This window comes from Oratosquilla oratoria, chromosome 39 (assembly GCF_046742065.1).
Source record: "Oratosquilla oratoria isolate Oo_2021 chromosome 39, ASM4674206v1, whole genome shotgun sequence".
Classification (NCBI taxonomy): Eukaryota; Metazoa; Arthropoda; class Malacostraca; order Stomatopoda; family Squillidae; genus Oratosquilla; species Oratosquilla oratoria.
Genome location: NC_134815.1, coordinates 35355244 through 35379504, shown reverse-complemented (window position 1 = coordinate 35379504; position 24261 = coordinate 35355244). Strand labels below are relative to the sequence as shown.

General features: G+C 37.4%; 2 protein-coding genes across 4 annotated transcripts in view; one reads left to right on the top strand and one right to left on the bottom strand.

Moving 5' to 3' along the window:
* LOC143020359 (uncharacterized) overlaps nt 1-24261 on the top strand; it is a 203972-nt gene that overhangs the window by 33102 nt on the left and 146609 nt on the right. The gene's annotated exons all lie outside the window — the stretch shown is intronic.
* sl (small wing phospholipase C gamma 1) overlaps nt 1-24261 on the bottom strand; it is a 182958-nt gene that overhangs the window by 60204 nt on the left and 98493 nt on the right. For both annotated transcript variants that reach the window (XR_012965896.1, XM_076176720.1), the window contains exons 14-15: nt 15177-15364; nt 12604-12790 (exon numbers count right to left, since the gene is read on the bottom strand). Coding sequence is in view for 1 of the 2 variants with exons in the window: in XM_076176720.1 (XP_076032835.1) it covers nt 12604-12790; nt 15177-15364 (375 nt within the window). In the remaining variant the exon portion in view is untranslated. The remainder of the gene's footprint in view (nt 1-12603; nt 12791-15176; nt 15365-24261) is intronic.

Genomic DNA, 24261 nt, shown 5'->3' with positions numbered 1-24261 from the left:
AAAGAAGCTTATATAACTTTCAATTTCTTCATCCATATCATTGATATATATAGCAAACATTATTGGGGCCAGAACTGTTCCTTGTGGAACACCGCTTATTACTTCATCCCATTTTGAGTGTTTGTCTCTTATCGCTACTCTCATTTTTCTTTCTTGCAAAAAGTCTTCCATCCATTTAAGCAGTTTGCCCTGTATTCCTCCTGTAGTTTCTAATTTCTTAAGCAACTTCTTATGTGGTACTTTGTCAAAAGCTTTTTTTAGGTCTAGAAATGCACAATCAGCCCATCCATATCTTTTTTGTATTATATCTATTAGCCTTGAATAGAAACATATTGAATTAGTGACACATGATCTTCCTTGTCTGAATCCAAATTGCCTTGGATTTAGCATGCTGTTTTTTTTTTCTTCTAAATATTTTACCCATTTACTTTTGATAATTCTTTCACAAATTTTTGCTATTGTACTTGTTAGAGAGACTGGTCTATAGGTGGTAGTGTCTTCTTTATTTCCTCCTTTATATATAGGTACTATATTTGCTTTTTTCCAATCTTCTGGAACTTTTCCTTCTTTCAAGGAACTATTTATTATGCTATGTATTTTGTCTGCCAGTTCATTCCTGCATTCTTTCAGTATCCAGTTTGCTATTTCATCAGGTCCATGTGATTTTCTAACATCAAGATTACTCAAGTGTTTCATTATTTCATTCTTTGTTACTTCTATTTCTTTCATAGTGGGAACTTTGTCTTTCCATTTGATCTCTTCCGGTTGTATATTCTCCCTTGTAAACACTGATTTAAAATGCTTGTTCATAATTTCTGCCATTTCTATTTCCTCTGTGTATTCAACTCCTCCTTGTCTTAATTTCTCCAAATCTTGTTTGATTTTCAGTTTGTTTACAAATCTGTATAGTTTTTGTTGAAATTTACATTTTTCTATGACATCTTCTTCATATTTTCTCTTTTCCTCTCTGCACGCTTGTACATATTCATTTCTATAACAAGTATATATTTTCCATTTTTCAGGTCTTTTGTCTTTCTTCAATTTTGTCCAGGCTTTGTCTCTTTTGTCTTTTAACTCCCTACAACTTTTGTTGTACCAGCACTTTACATATTATTTTTCTTGTTTTTGTCTTGGGACATACTTTTTCACTTCTTTTTTATAGATTTTTGTCAAAATATTCCATTTCTCTTCTACTGTTGTATCTTCTTTGTGTATTCTTTCCCAGTTTTCCTTTTGAAAGAATTCTCTTATTTTATCAAAATTTGTTTTTTCATACATCAATCTTCCTTTTCTATATTGTTCATTTCTTTTCATGTATTTTTTCTCATTTAGATCTAGTTCTATCAATATGTGGTCACTTTTACTTATTGGTGCCTAGTATTCTATCTTTTCCACTATTTCAGGTTCTGATGTGATTATTAGGTCTAGTCTCGATGGTTCTTCTTCATTTCTATACCTAGTGTTCTCTTGAATCCATTGTGTCATTGTGTGGTCAATAATCATCTCAAGTAGAACATTTCCCCATGAGTCTTCTCCACCCTTTACAGTCATCTCTTCCCAGCAGATTTCTTTGCAATTATAGTCGCCCATCATAACTATTCTTCCTCCATCTTCCATTATCTTGTTTAATGTTATTCTTGTGTCTTCTAACATACTTTTATGTTCACTTTCTTCCCACGAGGTTGTTTTTGGGGGCACGTAGTTTATTACAAACTTTCTGCTCTTCTTATCTCTGTCTTCTACTTTTATCATAATCATCTCTACTCTATTCTTTCCATATGTGACACTCTTCACATTTATATCCTTCTTAGTCAGGAACATAATTCCACCCCCTTGTTTTATCTCTCTGTTTCTAATCCAATAATTATATGCATTGTGTCCTATGCTGTTGGGTGGTAGTGGACCTTTTAATTTTGTCTCTACAATTCCTATTATGTCTGGTTCTTTTTCCTTCAGATACGCGTTCAGTTCATTCAGTCCTGTTATTAATCCATCTATATTTGTGTAGGACACTCTTAACTTTCTGTTATTTCCATTGTATTCTCTGTTTCTTTTTTGTTTCTCTCTGTTATGGTCCATTTCCTCAATTTATTCACTACTCTCCAGTAGAATTCTTCTTTTTCTGACTCCGTTCCAGTCTCGTTTTTTTCTTTAGCTTCTTTCCTTTTCATTTTTTCTTCCTCTCTTTCCTCTTTATTCATTTCTCTTTTTATCCATACCTTTTTATATTGTTCACTTGCTGCTAGCTTCCCTGTTTTTGCTAAGATATTCTCTGCTGTTGTTTGTGATCTGAATTTAATCTTAATTGGTCTGCTCTTATCTGTACTATATTTTCCAAGCCAAAACATCTCTTCGATTTGTTTCATTATTTCAGATTCATCTTCCTGAACTAATTCTAGTAAACTGCTTACTTTTTCTTTTTCCTCACTGATTCTTGAAGTTCTATCGAGGTTACGTTTCTCTTCCATTCCCAATATAATATACATTTCTTTTTATCTGCTAAGTCTCTTACTATATTCTCCTTCTGTCTCATGACTTTGATAACTGAGTCTTCAGTTTGTTCTTTCATTTGTTGTTTAATTATATCAGTAAATGCAACTTTACTGTTTTTCTGGATTTTTCTCCAACCCTGTGCTTCTTTTGCTATAGCCTCTATATTGTCTTTATTGTTCCTTTTTAATTCTTCATTCTCCTCTTTTACTTCTTTTAACTGTCTTTTTAGTTCTTCTATTTCATTAGTTAAATTTTTGTTTGCCTTCTCTAGTTCTTCCAATCTTTCAACTGTCTGCGCAATGTTGGTTACATTACCAAACCTATCTTCCCAATGTTCGATCATCTTATTAAGTTTCTCCTCTAGTCTTATCAATCAGGGGAGGTTGATATCCCCCCCACCCTCATTAAATCCCTGGAAATTATTATCCTCACCTTCCATTGTGCTGCTCTTATCTATATTTCTAATCTTTACAATTTTGTTAATCCCATCACCAGAATCATCGGTCCTTCGTTTGTTTACAAGACGTCTAGCCTCTTGGGCCAAGTCCTGCCCTTCCTCATTTCCTTCCATTTCCCTCAGTAATCCCTCCCCTTCTCCTTTTTCCTCACTTTCCTACACCACAAGTTATCCCCTTCCCTGTAAATACAATAGGTACTTCCTTTGCATTGAGTTCCACGAATATTTCACTTTTTCTTCAGAACTCTAATCTTCGCCGTCCATCCGACAAAAGTGTGTGTGTATTTACCTAGTTGTATTTTACAGGAAGGGGAGCTAGGCTCGTGGGGTCCCGTCTTCATATCTCATTTTATCTAAACTATTTTTAAATTCATGTATTGTTTTTGCACACACCACTTTCTCATCTAACTTGTTCCAACTGTCTATTACTCTGTGAGGAAAGCTGTTCTTTTTCAAATCTCTTCTATAGCTGTCTTTTTTTATTTTCTTTCCGTGTCCTCTTGTATTTCTGTCATCCCATTTTATCAGATTCTCTCTATCAGTAATTTCTATGCCTTTCATGATTCTGTAAATAGCTATCAAATCTCCTCTCTCTCTTCTTTGCTCTAGTGTCTGTAGTTCAAGTTTTTCTAGTCTCTCTTCATATGATAGTTTTGAGAGTGTTGGTGCCAGTTTTGTAATTGCTCTTTGTATTCTTTCAAGTTTTTTTATACATTTTTTTTTTTTTGTACTTGGTGACCATATCGTTGCTGCATATTCCAATCTTGGTCTTATCAGGGTGATTAGGATTTTCTTCACCATTTCTTCATCCAGGTATGTAAATGCAACTTTGATTGTTCTTATTAAATTATAAGTTTCTCCAAAAATCTTATTTATATGTTTCTCAGGTGACATATTATTCATAACAATGACTCCCAGGTCCTTCTCATTTTCTACTTCTTTTATTCCTTCTTCTCCCAATTTATATGCTCCTGTTATTCTGTTTTTGCTTTTTCCAAATTCTATTATACTACACTTTTTTGTATTGAACTCCATCTCCCACTTCCTACTCCATTCCTGTACTTTATTTAGATCACTCTGTAGTGATTCACCATCTTCTTCAGTTTTCACTCTTTTCAGTAGTTTTGCATCATCTGCAAAGAAGCTCATATAGCTTTCAATTCCTTCATCCATATCATTAATATATATAGCAAACATTATTGGGGCCAGTACTGTTCCCTGCGGAACACTGCTTATTACTTCATTCCATTTTGAGTGCTGGTTTCTTATCACTACTCTCATTTTTCTTTCTTGCAAAAAGTCTTCCATCCAATTTAGTAGTTTGCCCTGTATTCCTCCTTCAGTTTCTAATTTCTTAAGCAACTTCTTATGTGGTACTTTGTCAAAAGCTTTCTTTAGGTCTAGAAATGCACAGTCCGCCCATCCATCTCTTTCTTGTATTATATCTATTAGCCTTGAATAGAAACATATTAAATTGGTGACGCATGATCGTCCTTGTCTGAATCCAAATTGCCTTGGATTTAACACTGTTTTTTTCTAAATATTTTACCCATCTACTTTTGATAATTCTTTCACAAATTTTTGCTATTGTACTTGTTAGAGAGACTGGTCTATAGTTGGTAGGTTCTTCTTTATTTCCTCCTTTATATATAGGTACTATATATGCTTTTTTCCAATCTTCTGGAACTTTTCCTTCTTTCAAGGAACTGTTTAGTATGCTATGTATTTTGTCTGCCAGTTCATTCCTGCATTCTTTCAGTATCCAGTTTGCTATTTCATCTGGTCCATGCGATTTTCTGACATCAAGATTACTCAAGTGTGTTAATATTTCATTCTTTGTTACTTCTATTTCTTCCATAGGGGGGACTTTCTCTTTCCATTCGTTCTCTTCAGGTTGTATGTTCTCCCTTGTAAACACTGATTCAAAATGTTTGTTCATAATTTCCCGCCATTTCCATTTCCTCAGTGTATTCAACTCCCTCTTGTCTTAATTTCTCCAAGTCTTGTTTGTTTTTCAGTTTGTTGTTTACAAATCTGTAGAATAGTTTTGGTTGATCTTTACACTTTTCTATGATATCTTTTTCATATTTTCTCTTTTCCTCTCTGCACGTTTGTACATATTCATTTCTATAACAGGTATATATTTTCCATTTTTCAGGTCTTCTGTCTTTTTTCCATCTGGTCCAGGCTTTGTCTCTTTTGTCTTTTAACTCCCTACAACTTTTGTTGTACCAGCATTTTACATATTCTTTTTCTTGTTTTTGTCTTGGGACATACTTTTCCACTCCTTTTTTGTAAATTTTTGTCAAAATATTCCATTTCTCTTCTACTGTTGTTTCTTCTTTGTATATTTCTTCCCAGTTTTCCTTTTGAAAGAATTCTCTTATTTTATCAAAGTTTGTTTTTTCATGCATCATTCTTCCTTTTCTATATTGTTCATTTCTTTTCATATATTTTTCTTCATTAAGTTCCAGTTCAATCAATATGTGGTCACTTTTACTTATTGGTGTTTTATATTCAATTTTGTCCACTATTCTAGGTTCAGATGTAATTATTAGGTCTAGTCTCGATGGCTCTTCTTCATTTCTATACTTAGTGTTCTCCTGTATCCATTGTGTCATTGTATGGTCAGTAACCATCTCAAGTAGAGCGTTTCCCCATGAGCCGTCTCCACCCTTTACTGTCATTTCTTCCCAGCAGATTTCTTTGCAATTAAAGTCGCCCATCATAACTATTTTTCCTCCCTCTTCCATCATCTTGTTTAATGCTATCTTTGTGTCCTCTAACATACTTTTATGTTCACTCTCTTCCCATGAGGCTGTTTTCGGGGGCACATAATTTATCACAAACTTTCTGCTCTTCTTATCTCTGTCTTCTACTTCCATCATTATCATCTCTACTGTATTCTTTCCATATGTGACACACTTCACGTTTATATCCTTCTTAGTCAGGAACATAACTCCACCCCCTTCCTTTTTCACTCTGTTTCTAATCCAATAATTATAAGCATCATGTCCTACACTGTTGGGTGGTAGTGGACCTTTTAATTTTGTTTCTACAATTCCCATTATGTCTGGTTCTTTTTCCTTCAAATAATCATTCAGCTCATTCAATCCTGTTATTAATCCATCTATATTTGTGTAAGACACTCTTAGTTTTCTGCCACTTCCATTGTGTTCTCTGTTTCCCTTTTGTTTTTCTCTTGTATGTCGACTTTCTTTAGTTTCATATTCACTACTCTCCAATAGAATCTCTCTTTTTCTGACTCCGTTCTTATCTCGTTTTTTTCCTTAGCTTCAAGTCTTTTCTGTTTTTCTTCCTCTCTTTCCTCTTTATTCATTTCTCTTTTTATCCATACCTTTTTATATTGTTCACTTGTTGCTAGTTTCCCTGTTTTGGATAAGATATTCTCAGCCGTAGTTTGTGACCTGAATTTAATCTTAATTGGTCTGGTCTTGTCTGTACTATATTTCCCGTGCCTGAATTTCTCTTCAATTTGTTTCATTATTTCTGGTTCATCTTCCTGAGCTAATTCTAGTAAATTTCTTACTTTTTCATTTTCCTCTTTGATTCTTGTGGTTCTATCTGGGTTATGTTTCTCTTCCATTCCTAATATAATTATACATTTCTTTCTGTCTGCTAAGTCTCTTACTATATTCTCCTTCTGTCTCATCACTTTAATAACTGAGTCTTCAGTTTGTTCACTCATTTGCTGTCTGATTATGTCAGTGAATGCAACTTTGCTATTTTCTTGGATTTTTTTCCAACCCTCCTTGTTCTCCTTATTATTCTCCTTTAAGACTTTATTCTCTTCTTTTACTTCTTTTAACTGTTTTTTTAATTCTTCAATTTCCTTAGTTAAGTTTTTGTTCACCTTCTCTTGTTCTTCCAATTTTTCAACTCTCTGCACAATGTTGTTAACGTGACCGAACTTAAATTCCCAGTGCTCGATCATCTTATCGAGTTTCTCTTCTAGTCTTGTTAATCGGGGGGGGGGGTTGTGTCCCCCCCACCCTCTTTAAATCCCTGGAAAATATTCTCATCATCTTCTACTGTATTGCTCTTATCTATATTTCTAATCTTTACATTTTTGTTAGACATTTCATCATCGCTAAATTGGTCCGGCCCTCGTTTGTTTAGATTTCGTCTGCCTGCCTGGGCCAAGTCCTCACCTTCCTCATTTCCTTCCATTTCCCCCAGTAATCCCTCCCCTTCTCCTTTTTCCTTACTTTCCCTACACCACGAGCAATTTCCCCCCCACCCTGCAAATACAATATGTACTTCCTTTGCTTTGGGAGCCACGAAATTTCACTTTTTCTTCAGAACGTCGTCTATGCCGTCCGTTCGTTGAAGTGTGTGTATTTACCTAGTTGTATTTACCTAGTTGTATTTTACGGGAAGGGGAGCTATGCTCGTGGGGTCCCGTCTTCATATCTCATTTTATCTAAACTATTTTTAAATTCATGTATTGTTTTTGCACACACCACTTTCTCATCTAACTTGTTCCAACTGTCTATTACTCTGTGAGGAAAGCTGTTCTTTTTCAAATCTCTTCTATAGCTGTCTTTTTTTATTTTCTTTCCGTGTCCTCTTGTATTTCTGTCATCCCATTTTATCAGATTCTCTCTATCAGTAATTTCTATGCCTTTCATGATTCTGTAAATAGCTATCAAATCTCCTCTCTCTCTTCTTTGCTCTAGTGTCTGTAGTTTAAGTTTTTGTAGTCTCTCTTCATATGATAGTTTTGAGAGTGTTGGTGCCAGTTTTGTGATTGCTCTTTGTATTCTTTCAAGTTTTTTTATACATTTTTTTGTACTTGGTGACCATATCGTTGCTGCATATTCCAATCTTGGTCTTATCAGGGTGATTAGGATTTTCCTCACCATTTCTTCATCCAGGTATGTAAATGCAACTTTGATTGTTCTTATTAAATTATAAGTTTCTCCAAAAATCTTATTTATATGTTTCTCAGGTGACATATTATTCATAACAATGACTCCCAGGTCCTTCTCATTTTCTACTTTTTTTATTCCTTCTTCTCCCAAATTATATGATCCTGTTATTCTGTTTTTGCTTTTTCCAAATTCCATTATACTACACTTTTTTGTATTGAACTCCATCTCCCACTTCCTACTCCATTCTTGTACTTTATTTAGATCTCTCTGTAGTGATTCACAATCTTCTTCAGTTTTCACTCTTTTCAGTAGTTTTGCATCATCTGCAAAGAAGCTCATATAGCTTTCAATTCCTTCATTCATATCATTAATATATATAGCAAACATTATTGGGGCCAGAACTGTTCCCTGCGGGACACCGCTTATTACTTCATTCCATTTTGAGTGCTGATCTCTTATCACTACTCTCATTTTTCTTTCTTGCAAAAAGTCTTCCATCCAATTTAGCAATTTACCTTGTATTCCTCCTTCATATTCTAATTTCTTAAGCAACTTCTTATGTGGTACTTTGTCAAAAGTTTTTTTTAGGTCTAGAAATGCACAATCAGCCCATCCATCTCTTTCTTGTATTATATCTATTAGCCTTGAATAGAAACATATTAAATTGGTGACGCATGATCGTCCTTGTCTGAATCCAAATTGCCTTGAATTTAGTACGTTGTTTTTTTCCAAGTATTTTACCCATCTACTTTTGATAATTCTTTCACAAATTTTTGCTATTGTACTTGTTAGAGAGACTGGTCTATAGTTGGTAGGTTCTTCTTTATTTCCTCCTTTATATATAGGTACTATATTTGCTTTTTTCCAATCTTCTGGAACTTTTCCTTCTTTTAAGGAACTGCTTATTATGCTATGTATTTTGTCTGCCAGTTCATTCCTGCATTCCTTCAGAATCCAGTTTGCTATTTCATCTGGCCCATGCGATTTCCTGACATCAAAATTACCCAGGTGTGTCAATATTTCATTCTTTGTTACTTCTATTTCTTCCATAGGGGGGACTTTTTCTTTCCACTCAATCTCTTCAGGTTGTATATTTTCCCTTGTAAACACCGATTTAAAATGTTTGTTCATAATTTCTGCCATTTCCATTTCCTCAGTGTATTCAACTCCTCCTTGTCTTAATTTCTCCAAGTCTTGTTTGTTTTTCAGTTTATTGTTTACAAATCTGTAGAATAGTTTTGGTTGATCTTTACACTTTTCTATAACATCTTTTTCATATTTTCTTTTTTCCTCTCTGCACTTTTGTACATATTCATTTCTATAACCAGTATATATTTTCCATTTTTCAGGTCTTCTGTCTTTTTTCCATCTGGTCCAGGCTTTGTCTCTTTTGTCTTTTAACTCCCTACAACTTTTGTTGTACCAGCATTTTACATATTCTTTTTCTTGTTTTTGTCTTGGGACATACTTTTCCACTCCTTTTTTGTAAATTTTTGTCAAAATATTCCATTTCTCTTCCACTGATGTTTCTTCTTTGTATATTTCTTCCCAGTTTTTTTGTTGGAAGAATTTTCTTATTTTATCAAAGTTTGTTTTTTCATACATCATTCTTCCTTTTCTATATTGTTCATTTCTTTTCATATATTTTTCTTCATTAAGTTCCAGTTCAATCAATATGTGGTCACTTTTACCTTTTGGTGTTTTATATTCAATCTTGTCCACTATTCTAGGTTCAGATGTAATTATTAAGTCTAGCCTCGATGGTTCTTCATTTCTATACCTAGTGTTCTCTTGTATCCATTGTGTCATTGAATGGTCAGTAATCATCTCAAGTAGAGCATTTCCCCATGAGTCATCACCACTCCTTACTGTCATTTCTTCCCAGCAGATTTCTTTGCAATTAAAGTCGCCCATCATAATTATTCTTCCTCCGTCTTCCATTATTTTAGTTAATGCTATCTTTGTGTCCTCTAACATACTTTTATGTTCACTCTCCTCCCATGAGGCTGTTTTCGGAGGCACATAATTGATCACAAATTTTCTGCTCTTCTTATCTCGGTCTTCCACTTCTATCATAATCATCTCTACTGTATTCTTTCCATATATGACACCTTTCACGTTTATATCCTTCTTAGTCAGGAACATCACTCCACCCCCTTGTTTTTTCTCTCTGTTTCTAATCCAATAATTGTATGCATCATGTCCTATACTGTTGGGTGGTAGTGGGCCTTTTAATTTTGTTTCTACAATTCCCATTATGTCCGGTTCTTTTTCTTTCAAATAATCATTCAGTTCATTCAATCCTGTTATCAATCCATCTATATTTGTGTAAGACGCTCTTAGTTTTCTGCCACTTCCATTGTGTTCTCTGTTTCCCTTATGTTTTTCTTTAGTATGTCGAACTGCCTTATTTTCATGTTCACTACTCTCCAATAGAATCTCTCTTTCTCTGACTCCGTTCTTTCCTCGTTTTTTGCCTTAGCTTCAAGTCTTTTCTGCTTTTCTGCCTCTCTTTCCTCCTTATTCATTTCTCTTTTTATCCATACCTTTTTATATTGATCATTTGTTGCTAGTTTCCCTGTTTTGGATAGAATTTTCTCTGCCGTTGTTTGTGACCTGAATTTAATCTTAATTGGTCTGGTCTTATCTGTACTATATTTTCCGAGTCTGAATTTTTCCTCAATTTCCTTTATAATTTCTGGTTCATCTTCCTGGACTAATTTTAATAAACTGCTTACTCTTTCATTTTCCTCCTTGATTCTTGCGGTTCTATCTGGGTTATGTTTCTCTTCCATTCCTAATATAATTATACATTTCTTTTTGTCAGCTAATTCTCTTACTATATTCTCCTTCTGTCTCATCACTTTAATAACTGAGTCTTCATTATGTTCTTTCAATTGCTGTTTGACTATGTCAGTGAATGAAACCTTATTCCCTTCTTGGGTTGTTCTCCAATTTTTAGCTTCTGTAGCTATTTTCTCTCTGTTTTCATTACTATTCTTCTTCAATTTCTCATTCTCCTCCTTTACATTTCCTAACTGTCTTTTTAGGTCCTCTATTTCTTCAGTTAAGTTTCTGTTTGCCTTCTCTAGTTGTTCCATCCTTTCAATTCTCTGGAAAATGGAATCAACATTACCTAACTTACGTTCCAAGTCCTCGATCACCTTATCAACTCTCTCCTCTAGTCTTATCAGTCGGGGGGGGGGGGGGGTTGTGTCCCCCCCACCCTCTTTAAATCCCTGGAACATATTCTCGTCACTTTCTGCTGTATTGCTCCTCTCTATACTTCTAATCTTTACAATTTTATTAGACATTTCATCCTCACTCAGCCTTTTGTTTACCTTTCGCTTGTCTGGCTGGGCCAAGTCTACTCCCTCCTCATTTCCTTCCATTTCCCTCAGTAATCCCTCCCCTTTTCCTCTTTCCCTACTTTCCCACTACTCCACGAGCAATTTCCCCCCCACCCTGTAAAAACACTAGGCACTTCTCTTTGCGTTGGGATCCACAGACTTCAGTTTTCTTCAGAACGTCATCCAAGCCGTCCATTCGCTGAAGTGTGTGTGTGTGTGTGTGTGTATATATATATATATATATATATATGTTCAGGTACTCCTCGTTTAACGACCTACTCAGTTAACGACAACTCGGAGTAACGATGGGCTTTATGACAGACCATTGTTCATCTAACATAAATCTCCCGAAGTTACAACGTCGTGTACGATAATTAAGTTGGCTGAGGCAAATTTGTATGATGTTATAAATGAACTTGTACAGTGGATATTAGCTGTGAGGTAACGTGTTCTGAAGCTTAGGTCTACATTACCATCCTGCAAGCTGCAAAAACTACCTGGGGTACAATATATACCGGTAATGGTAAATTTTTTAGTTTCGACCAAGGGCGCAATATAGCAATAGAAAATTAATTATTGATTTTGTAAATTATAATGTATCAATGTAATATTCAATTTTGTGAGCGGAAATAAAAAAAGGTGCTAAAACAAATTTCGTAAGTAATGAAGTCATGTCGGATGAATGGTACACCATGTTTGTTTTGATAGATGCCGATGTCGAGGAAATGAAAGGATGATAAATTCTCCTAACCTAAACTAAACTAACCTAACCTGTGTTTGATAAATCATTACCTGCAAATTAAATGTCATCCGGCTCGTCCTCGTTGTCGTCGTTGTGAGAGACGTTGGCAGACGACAAGATGGCGTCCCAATCCTATGCTACCGACTTCATTCATTAGCATATTTTCTTGTAGCATGGTATTTTTTACTTTAATTTCATCCCACAAAATTGCATATTACGTTGATACATTTTAATTTACAAAATTAATAATTAATTTTCTATTGCTATATTGCACCCATGGTCGAAACTAAAAAAATACCCCGGTATTCAATATGGAATGTCAGCATACGCGGATTTGGTCATATACGGTAATTTCGGGAACATGACCACCGTAAATAAACAGTAAATAAAGCTTTAATGTACTGTATAAAAGAGGGAAATACATGAAAATAAAGATACATGTATTGCTGGACATTGTACATTACAGTACATGTACGTATATGTATACACTTTCGCTTAACGACCAATTCGGTTAACGACGGCATGCTGGTCCCAATTGTCGTCGTTAAACGAGGAGTGGTTGTATATATAAATTAAGTAGAATAAAAGAATATATACTTCCCAAAAAATTCAACAGAAAATATAAAATGTTGCTACAAAAGTTGTAGACCACCTCAACTGACCTACCTCTAAAGCAATTTGAACATGTTCCTCAGTGACAGGCACAGCAAGGCAGACTCCAGTCTTGGTTAAAGGCCTGTGCATATAATATTTGACAATGTCCACCAATGTTGGAAATGGTAGGTCTGTGTCCCAGATGTAGAAGCCATCAGTCTCACCCTGAATGCCAAGTTTTTGAACTTTACCATTGGCTCTGAAAGGTCAAGAGGAGAGAACTTGGTTCATGTACAAGGATGAAGAGTGTGAGGCACTTGTATTAAGATTCTTAGAGTTTGGTATCATCTGATTTTCTCCTTCCAAGGTGCTTAACTTGACTGCTATCAGAAGGACCGAGAACTAATATGTATTTTTATGAATATTTTCTCTATCACATTGATTTGATATCTTGTCCAATTCATACTGCTATATATAATGTCTATTTAGGGAATAAACATCTCTCAGTAGACAGGGATGATCTACTTAAATGGGACACAAGAAATATAAGGGGACACAAGAAGAAACTAAAGAAGAACAGTTACAGAAGAGATCTGAAAAAGAATAGCTTTCCACATAGAGTGATAGATACATGGAATGTGCCATTACGAGATGTAATGGGGCTTTTTTTTATATATCCGTGTATTCCCAATGTTTACATATTTTCTGTTTGAGCTTGTTTCCCCTCGGAAGGGGTTTTCATCGTTGTTTTTGGTAATGCTTTAATTTAAGTATGTTGCGAGCAGAAGCTTCTTCTGCTTAAAAATACTACCGTTGTAAGTTGTCTGCAAGCTGTGTTGCAAGATAACATCTCATTATTTGTGCAATGTGCACTTAAAGAATTAGACTTAAAAAGGTGTGTAAGAACCGGTTGCCGTTTGTGACATAACATCACGTCTAGGCGCCAGTCTGGTCCGAACTAGAAAGATGAACACACCCCTCTTATAGCCAACTCAGTAAGTCTTAAAACTCTTTGTATTTGAGGTTTAGAGTATTCTAGTGCATCCTTTGTAATCCTTTATATCATGTGTAGCTTTTAGCCTTTAGTAACTACAGTACTTTTTACAGTTTTTCATCAATTCCAACGTACTATCAAAATCCCCTTGGTCCCATCCTGCATGATGGATCAGATCTGCATTAAATTCGCATCAAATATCCCCGTGATTCTATAACCTTCAGTCCCAAGTCTGTCTACGTCACGGGTGCTAGATGCTAGTGCCATTTGATCTGCGCAGCCCCACTTTTGGCTGCGCCAAATGGAATAAATTGAAAACAGTGAGTGCTAAAACTATACACGACTTTAAGAAAGAACTGGATATGGAAAGACACAACTGTGGGTCCCTACAAGCATAGCTCTTCTGCTGCAAAATACAAGTTAAAATCTGTCCTTTAAAGATGAAGGGCCATCCCTGTACACTGCCAGGGTCATAAGTAATATAGCAACACACATCTCAATACCAGAACCCAATAACCAGAGCTGGTTTACCCCCACTGTTACATTTACAATGGCAACCCTCTTTCCTTGTCCAATCATGAACAATTAGAGAAAATGAGTCAAGATATACATTCACAACCATTTCCTACTCACACCTATCTTTTCCCATCTTCACTGCTCAGCATCAATAGAAATTCCCCATTCACCCAAAGCTCACTTCACCCGTCTATCCATCTCATTCTCAGTTTTCCCCTCATGTTCACTCCATCTAGCTTTGCCTTCAACACTCATTTTGGATAGAATGGTAAATGAGGAGGTTAAGAGAGGAGCAGGTGTGAAAAGTCAGCTGGCAAATATGGCTGATGAAAGATTATTGGAATGGTTTGGACACATGGAAAGAATGCCTCAAGAAAGATTAGCAAAAAGATGTGAATGGAGTGAACTTGAGGGGGCAACCAAAAATGAGATAGATGGATAGGGTGAAAGGGGCTTTGAGCAAGAGGGGAGTGTCTGTTGAGCTGGAAAGGAAGAAAGTGGAAAATGGTTGTGTATATATAATATTTTGATGCAGCCAGAAGTGATCTCTCCCTGTCTTCTCTATTATTTGCATGAGGGAATGAGGAGGGAGGATCACCATATAAGAGAAGCAGCTCTGCTGTGGATGTACTGTGTCTTGCTGCATTGCTTCTGACCCAGGCAGTGGGCAAGAGACATGGATGACCCTTCATCCACCAGGAGCTAAGATGAGAGGGGATGCTAAAGGTGGTAGATAGGAGTGGAATGGGTAGGAGTGGGTGTATGCCTAGACTGGCTACCTTGCTTATATGGGAGGAAAAGCCCTAAGTTTATATAGACAGATAGTTCTATTACAGCTTCCTCACTAATGCAGGCTTATTTTTTCCATTTTCTTAGAGAAAATAGTTGTGTTTTTATAACAAAAAGAGTCAAATTGAAAAATATAATAATAAAAAATTGCACAAATTTGCATAGAGAAATTTGCATTGTATGAATGACTGTCTAAACATCAGTTGTATAATGAGGTATGCCTACATCAATCAATCAGTCAATGCCTACATATATTGGAAAAATCAACTTCAACTTCCACCACCAGTCTGAATAAATGAGATGCCCTGAGGCAACCCTGTTTACCATCACTGAAAATAATCATTACCTTAATAGAAGTGTGAAAGAACTTTGTCCTTGAGAGCTTGGTCGCACAAGGAAGGCTCCTTCATTGGATATAGATTCAAGTACAAGCCTGGAGATATTGTTAGTCATGTCATGATGGTACCATTTCATGGACCTATGGAAATCTTCTTGTGGTACACCATTTTGTAGCATCACATCTATTACTTCTTCCTGAAACCATATATTTGTATTACCTGAGGACATCCAGACTAAATAAGAAAATTCTATAATAGGTATGAAATATGATGAAATAGTATTGGAATAGTTTGCACATGGAAAAAATGAGTTAAGAAAGATTAGTAAAAGTGTGGAAGGCAGAGGTGGATGTAGTGAACATGAGGGGATGACTGAGGACGAGATGGATGGATGAGGTAAAGGGACATTGTGCAAGAGGGGGATGTCTGTTGAGGAAGGAAGGCAAAAGGCAAAAGATAGAGGCAAGTGGAGAATAGCTGTGTATAGATGATAATGTGATGCATGGAAGGGAGTGGGTGGGGAATGGGAGGTAGGGAGTGGTTGTGTGAATGATATTTTGACGCAGCCCAAAAGGATTTCTCCCCAATTAAATGAAGCAGCCTTGCTGTGGATGTACCGTATTTACCTATTTGTATTATACGGGAAGGGAGCTATGCTCGTGGTGACCCATCTTTGTATCTCTCAGCAACAAGTTTTTTCTTAAAATATTGAATTGTTATTGTACACACTGTTTCTTTGTCCAATTTGTTCCAAGTATCTATCACTCTGTATGGGAAGCTATTTTTTTTTTTTTTTTTTTTTTCGTCCTCTTGTTTTTCCACTGTCTCATTTCAATAAATCATTCTTATCTAATATTTCCATTCCCTTCATAATTTTATAAACAGTAAGTCTCCTCTTTCCCTTCTTTGTTCCAAAGTTGGTAACTCTAATTTGGACAGTCTTTGTTCATATGTCATGTTGGAAAGAGTTGGTGCCAGCTTTGTTGTTGCTCTTTGTATTCTTTCCAGCTTCTTTATATTCTTTTTGGTACTGGGTGTCCATAGTGTTGCTGCGTACTCAAGTTTTGGTCTTATTAGTGTAGTTAGAATTTTGTTATCATTTCCTTGTCCAAATAGGCAAATGCCACTTTTACTGACCTCAATAAATTATAGGTTTCTCCGACTATTTTATTAATATGCTTATCCGGTGTCATGTCTTTGCTGATCATCACTCCAAGGTCTTCTTCCGAATTTACTTTTTTGACCTCTTCACCAATTTTATAATCTCTCGATATTCTGTTTTTACTTTTTCCAAATTCCATTATACTACATTTCTTGATATTGAATTTCACTTCCCATTTTTAAGTCCAATTTACAGATCTTGTCCAAGTCTTGTTGTAATGAGTTGCAATCCTCCTCTGTTTTTACTTTCTTTAGTATTTTTGTGTCATCTGCAAAGAAATTCATATAACACTTTACTCTTTTGTCCATGTCATTTATGTATATAGCAAACATGATCGGGGCCAGTACTCATCCCTGCAGGACACCGCTTATCATTTCTTCCCAATTTGAGAATTTCTCTCTAATTACTACTCTCATTTTTCTCCCAGTCAGGAAGTCTTTCATCCATTCCAATAATTTTCCTCTGATGCCACCTACTGATTCTATCTCCCTTATTAGTTTATTGTGTGGTACCTTATCAAATGCCTTTGGTAGGTCCAGAAAGGCACAGTCCTCCCAACCATCTCTTTCTTGTATTATGTCTATTAATCTTGAGTAGAAGCAGATCAAATTTGTTGTACATGATCTTCCTTGTCTGAATCCAAATTTATTTGGATTCAGTATAGTTTTTTTTTCCATATGTTTAACCCATCTATTTTTGACAACCTTTTCGCAAATTTTTGCTACTGTGCTTGTCAGGGAGACCGGTCTGTAATTTGATGGGTCTTCCTTGTTTCCTCCCTTATAAATTGGTACAATGTTTGCCTTCTTCCAGTCCTGTGGCACTTTTCCTTCTTTAAGTGAGAATTTAATTATATTGTATATTTTGTCTGTTAATTCTTCCATGCATTCTTTCAGTATCCAATTTGCAATTCCGTCTGGACCATGTGATTTTCTGACGTCAAGGGTTTTGATTTGGTCGCTGATTTCCTTTTGTGTTACAATTATTTCTTTCATTGAGGGGTTCTCTCTCTCTTTATTTCCTCAGTTAGATGAGTTTTCTATTCTGAATACTGATTTGAAATGGTTGTTCATAATTTCAGCCATTTCCAGTTCTTCCGTATATTCATGTTTACCTTGGCGCAGCTTTTCTATTTCTTGTTCTTCAGTTTGCCATTTACATATCTGTAAAATAGTTTGGGTTCTTCCTTGCATTTTTCTATTATATATTTTTCCTGGTTTCTCTTTTCATCTCTGCGTATTTTTACATACTCATTTCTTAGTTTAATGTACATTTGCCATTTGCTTGTTTTCTTGTCTCTTTTCCATTTCTTCTAAGCTGTTTCTTTTATCCTTAGCCTCACTACACCTTTTGTTGTACCAGCTTTTTATGTATGTTCTTTCCATTTTTTTGTTGTGGTACGTTTTTTTTTTTTTTTTTTTTTTTTTATATATGCCCCGTGGGGCTACAGGGAGAAGGATGCCTAGTCCCACTCCCCGTCCCTTTCTTCTTGCCTCTTACGATCCAAGTGGGATACTTAGTGGCAGTATTCTTTTCCCCCACCACAGGGAATTCCCCCATCACAGAAAGAGAATACTCAGAGAAATGGTACAGGACAGCAACAAGGGGTTGGGGGACAGCATAACGGAGGGACAGTCGTAGTATAAAAGTGTCATCATTTCTCTATGAACAGAGTTTTCTTCTATCATAGACAAAATGATGTGTGGCTCTGGTCCGTAGGGGCGCCCCATATAGACCCTAAAGTATCGATTGCATGCTACTTTGCCACAATGACAAGCAGCCAATACCCCAGAGGTAGGGTGGGAGGGGTGTGGAGTGTATTTAGGGATGAAATGGGTGGGAGTGTTTTTATGCCTTTCCCTTTTTGGCTACCTCCCTTGAAAGGGGGAAAAAGCCTTGGTATATGTATGTATGTATGTACGTATTTATTTACTCCCTCATTATAAATTTCTTTTAGTGTCTTGCTGTATTAGTTCTGACCCAGGGCAATGAGCAAGATGCAGGGATGACCAATCATTCATGAGAAGTCCAGATGGGTAGGGGGAGATGATGGGAGTGGAATTATGCCTTTTGACTTTGGTTACTTCACTGGAAAGGGGGAAAGAGCCCTTGGTATACGTATGTATGAAATATGTTCAACATAATATCAATATTGTGTTTGTCAGGTGGGCATAGCATACTGATTACACTTATTCTAGGATGCTATCCCTTGAGGTCTATCTGAGAGCTGACACCAATCCAAGAGTTGACACCTTGACATGGTGGACAGGATTGAGTATCTTAATGACTACAAGGGCTATGCTGATAGCCATGAATGTTATGTATTTGATATATTTGATATTCATGCATAGCTATTTGATCCATTATATATAGGATTGAATAGGAAGGTCACAATGCTCATGTATTTACCTAGTTGTATTTACCTAGTTGTAATATACGGGAGGGGAGCTATGCTCATGGTGACCCATCTTTGTATCTCTCCGCATCAAGTTTTGTCTTAAAATCTTGTATAGTGTTTGCACATACTGTTTTGTTGTCTAATTTGTTCCATATATTAATCGCTCTGTGTGGGAAACTGTACCTTTTCAAGTTTTTTCTATAGCTATCTTTTTTCAGTTTTTTTCCGTGTCTCGTTTTACCGTTGTCCCACACTAACAGGTTGTTCCTGTCTAAAACTTCCGTTCCTTTCATTATTCTGTAGATAGTCCGCAAATCTCCTCTTTCTCTTCTTTGTTCCAGTGTTGGTAGGTTCAGTTTGGATAGTCTTTGCTCATATGTTAGTTCGGCAAGAGTCAGTGCTAGTTTGGTTGTCGCTCTTTGTAATCTTTCTAGTTTCTTAATATTCTTTTTGGTGCTGGGTGTCCAAAGTGATGCTGCATACTCAAGTTTTGGTATTATTAGTGTAGTTGGTATTTTCTTTATCATTTCTTCATCCATATAAGTAAATGCCACTTTGGTTGACCTCAATAAGTTGTAGGTTTCTCCGAATATTTTATTTATATGCTTATCATGTTTCATGTCCTTTCCAATCATCACTCCAAGATGTGTTTTGTGACATTTGTATGTTTGTTTACCTTTGTACCGATACTCTAGCAAGATGGCAACAAAATATAAACCCACCAAGAAAGCAGGATTTTTTTTTTAATCCCCACATCTGCAACAGAGGATGGGATTGATTCATTATGCATACAACTAATGAGATCTCCTTCACCTACAAGTATGCTTGACCAATTGATGTAAATGAGAATACCTAATCCACTTGACAAACTGGTGACAAGGATGAGATTGATTTATTACACATACAACTAAAGAGATCCACTTCACCCACAGGTATGTTTGACCAATTGATGTAAATGAGAATACAGACGCTCCTCAACTTACGTTTTAGTTTTAGTTACGTTCCGAACGGCCGAACGTAAGTTGAAAATGAACGTAAGTTGTTACTGTACTATACATCCATAAATTCTATTACCGTATCTTACAAAACACCCCTAAATCATTAATTATACACATAGCATTGTAAAATAATAACATTAATTTCAAATAAATTAAATTCAAGCAACATAAATTGAGATGGTGGAGGAGGAGGAGGCAAGGCACTTTCAGTCTGTCGTTTGTGCAATGTAAACAATGGACGCAGCATCATGCGTAAGTATCGTTTGAACTATGGAGAGCGCACTAAACTAAAAAAATTCACTCAAAAACAATTTTTTTTTTTACAATTTTTTTTTACAGTCCGTTCAAACGTAAAATCGAAAAAACGTTAAATGAATGAACGTAAGTAGAGGAGCATCTGTACCTTATCAACTTAACAAGCTAGCAATGAGTAAAGAGACAAACCCATGAGGCAGAGCAATGACCCCACGAAGCCAAGCAACACCCTATGAGGTAGACTGAAGGCAAACCCCAGGGGTATGATCCTGACATGGATACAGGATGTGAGATTGGCACCAAAGAGGTTTGGCAAGCTCACAAATCAACATAGGACAAGATCGGTTTGGATGTCACAGTTCCTCAGTCATTTGTGGTCAAGATGGAAACAGCTACATTTGCACACAACGTGGAAGAGGTGACTCACCAAATTTGAGTATTATCTCGCCACCATGGGTATATGAGATGTGAGTCAAAGGAAAGGTGTTTTCTTGCATATCGTGGGTGAAGAAATGCAAGATATTTTTGCCACACTACAACCATCAAATAATGGTGTAGAGGTAGTCAAACCCTGCCTAAACCAATACTTTCCTCCACAAGTTAACATACATACATACATACATTCATATACCAAAGGCTTTTTCCCCCTTATAAGGGAGGTAGCCAAAAAACAAAGGCATAGAAACTACTCCCACCCATTCCATTCCCTACAAACTCCACTCTCCTCTACCCTCTTCCCTTCTTCTTGTCTTGGCACCTCCTGGATGATGGGTCATCCCTGCATCTTGTCCACTGCCCTGGATCAGAAACAGTGTTGTGAGACAACACATCCACAGCAAGGCCAATTCATTAAATTGGCAACCCCCCTCCTCTCCGTCCCCTCATGCAGAAAAGAAGATGGGGAGAAATCCCTTCAGGCTGAGTCAATTTATTTCTCATACATACCTTTACCCACATCCCCCACCCACTCCCCCTCATACATCAAAGCATCATCCATACACAACCATTCTCCATTATGTCCTCTCCCGTCCTTCCTCAACAGACATTCCCCTCTTTCCCAATGCCCTTTTTACCCCATCCATCCATCTCATCTTCGTTCGACCCCTAATGTTCACACTTTCCACCTCAGCCTTCCACACCTCTTTTATTAATCTTTCTTCATTCAATCTTTCCATGTGTCCAAACCAACCTAATACTCTTTCATCAACTATCTCCCAACTCACTTTCCACCCCTGTTCTCCTCCTCACCTCCTCATTTCTCACTTTATCTCACCTGGCAACCCCTATCATACTTCTCAGGCACCTCATCTCAAACACATTCAAACTCCTCTCTTCCTCCCTATGTTCCATGTTTCTGCCCCATACTGAGCTGGTGGCACAATCACTCCTTCATACAATCGCCTCTTAGCATCCATTCCCAAATGTTTATTTCTCATTACACTTTTTAATCCACCAAGGCATTTAGTCACTTCACAATCTACATTCTACCTCCACCTCAGCTCCTCCCTTTCCTGCCACATTCACACCCAAGTATCTAAAACTATCCACTTCCTCCAGTCTCTCTCTTATAATACTTCCAGTCTGCTGCCACTCTCTCCCCTTGTACATCTCATCACCTCACTTTTACCCACATTTATCTTCAACTTCCTTCTTTCACACACCTTCCCAAACTCTGTCACTAACTTCCTCAATTCCTTCTCTGATCCTGCCACAAGTGCAGTGTTGCCAGCAAACAACAACTGGCTTATTTCCCACTTTTCTCAATTATCTTTAAACATCTCCAATCCCTGATCCACTACCCTTGCATTTACCTCTCGCACCACCCCATCCATGTACAAGTTGAACAGCCAGGGCAACATAACGCATCCCTGACGAAGTCTCACCTTTACCTCAAACCATCCATTCTCTCCATTTCTAATCCTAACACATGCTCTACTACATACATACATATACCAAAGGATTTTTTTCCCCTACACAGGGGGTAGCCAAAAAGAAAAAGGCATAGAAACCACTCCAACCCATTCCATTTCCTATATATTCCACTCCCCTCCACCCTCCTCCCTCCCTCTTATCTTGTCACCTCCTGGATGACGGGTCATCCCTGCATCCTGTCCACTGCCCTGGGTCAGAAGCAGTGTCCGAAGACACAACACATCCAGAGTAAGGCCGCTTCATAAATTCGGCGACCCCCCCTCTCCGTCCCCTTATGCAGAAAAGGAGAAGACGGGGAGAAATCCCTTCAGGCTGCGTCAAATTTTTTCTCATACATACTTCCTCACCCCCCATCCCCCACCCACTTCCCCCTCATGCATCACAGCATCATCTATACACAACCCCTCTCCATTCACCCCTATCTTCTGTCCTCTCCCATCCTTTCTCCACAGACATTCCTCTCTTTTGTAATGCCCCTTTCACCCCATCCATCCATCTCATCCTAGGACGCTCCCTCATATTTACTCCTTCCACCTCTACCTTCCACACTTCTTTTACTAATCTTTCTTCACTCATTCTTTCCATGTGTCCAAACCATCCTAATACTCTTTCATCAACCCTATCTCCCAGTTCCCTTTCCACCCCTGTTCTCCACCTCACCTCCTCATTTCTCACTCTATCCAGCCTAGTAACCCCTATCATACTTCTCATATCTCCCAACTCCCTTACCACCCCTGTTCTCCTCCTCACCTCCTTATTTCTCATTCTATCCATCTAGTAACCCCTATCATACTTCTCAGACACCTCATCTCAAACACATTCAAACTCCTTCTCTCTTCCTCTCTCATGTTCCATGTTTCTGTCCCGTACAATGCTGTTAGCACAATCACTCCTTCATATAACCTCCTCTTATCATCCATTCCCAGATGTCTATTCCTCATTACACTTTTCAGTCCACCAAAGCATTTACTCGCTTCTCTCAATCTACATATTACCTCCACCTCCACTCCGCCCTTTCCTGCCACATTTGCACCCAAGCATCTAAAGCTATCCACTTCCTCCAGTCTTTCACCCTTAATGCTCACTTCCAGCCTGATTTCACTCTCTCTCCTTTTACATCTCATCACCTTACTTTTACCCACATTTATCTTCAGCTTCCTTCTTTCACACACCTTCTCAAACTCTGTAACTAACTTCCTCAATCCCTCCTCTGATCCTGCTACAAGCGCAGTGTCGTCAGCAAACAACAACTGGCTCACCTCCCACTTTTCTCCATTTTCTTTAATCATCTCCAACCCCTGACCCACTACCCTTGCATTCAACTTTCGCACCACCCTATCCAGGTAAAGATTGAACAGCCAGGGCGACATAACACATCCCTGACGAAGTCCCACCTTTACCTCAAACCATTCACTCTCTCCATTTCTAATCCTAACGCAAGCTCTACTACTCTCATAAAAACTCTTGACTGCTCTTAACAGCTTTCCTCCTATCCCATATATCTGCAGTACCTCCCACAGTGCCTTCCTGTCTACCGTGTCATAAGCCTTTTCCAGATCCATAAAAGCCCAAAAAACATCCTTACCTTTTCCTATTGCTTTCTCACATATCTGTCTTACCACAAAATTCTGATTTACACAACCCCTACCTGTCCTAAACCCACACTGTTCCTCACCAATTACTCCCTCTGTTCCTCTCCTAATCCTCTCAATCAAGACCCTCCCATAAGCCTTCCCAACTACACTCAACAAGCTGATCCCTCTGAAACTACTACATTCACACTTGTCCCCCTTTCCTTTGTAAAGCGGAACTATACAGGCACTCCTCCAGTACTCTACCCTCTATTAAACAAACATTAAATAACCTTACTAGCCAGTCCACCATAACAGTACCTCCTTTCTTCAGATATTCTGCATGGCATCCATCCAGACCAGGTGCCTTACCTGCTCTTATCATCTTAACAGCTGCTTTCACTTCATCCTTCCCTATTCCTCCTCCATTTTTCTCACTCATCACTCTCATTTTCTTATCACTTCCCACTGCAACTACCTTTCCCTCCCTATCCTCCTTCACATTTAGCAACTCCCTAAAATACTCTGCCCACCTTCCGTTCTCCTCTTTGCTTCCTAAATCTTATGCTTAACTTTCCTTCTCTTTACTAAGTACCTCTCATACGATTCCCTTGTCCTAATTTGTAGCCAATCTATGAATGCCTGCTTCTTCTCTTCTACACATTTCTTTGCTTCCTCATCCCACCACTCACTACCTTTCCTTCTATTTCCTCCTGCCCTCCTTGTTCCACACACCATCTTTGCACACCTTATGACTCCCTCCTTGAACCATCCCCA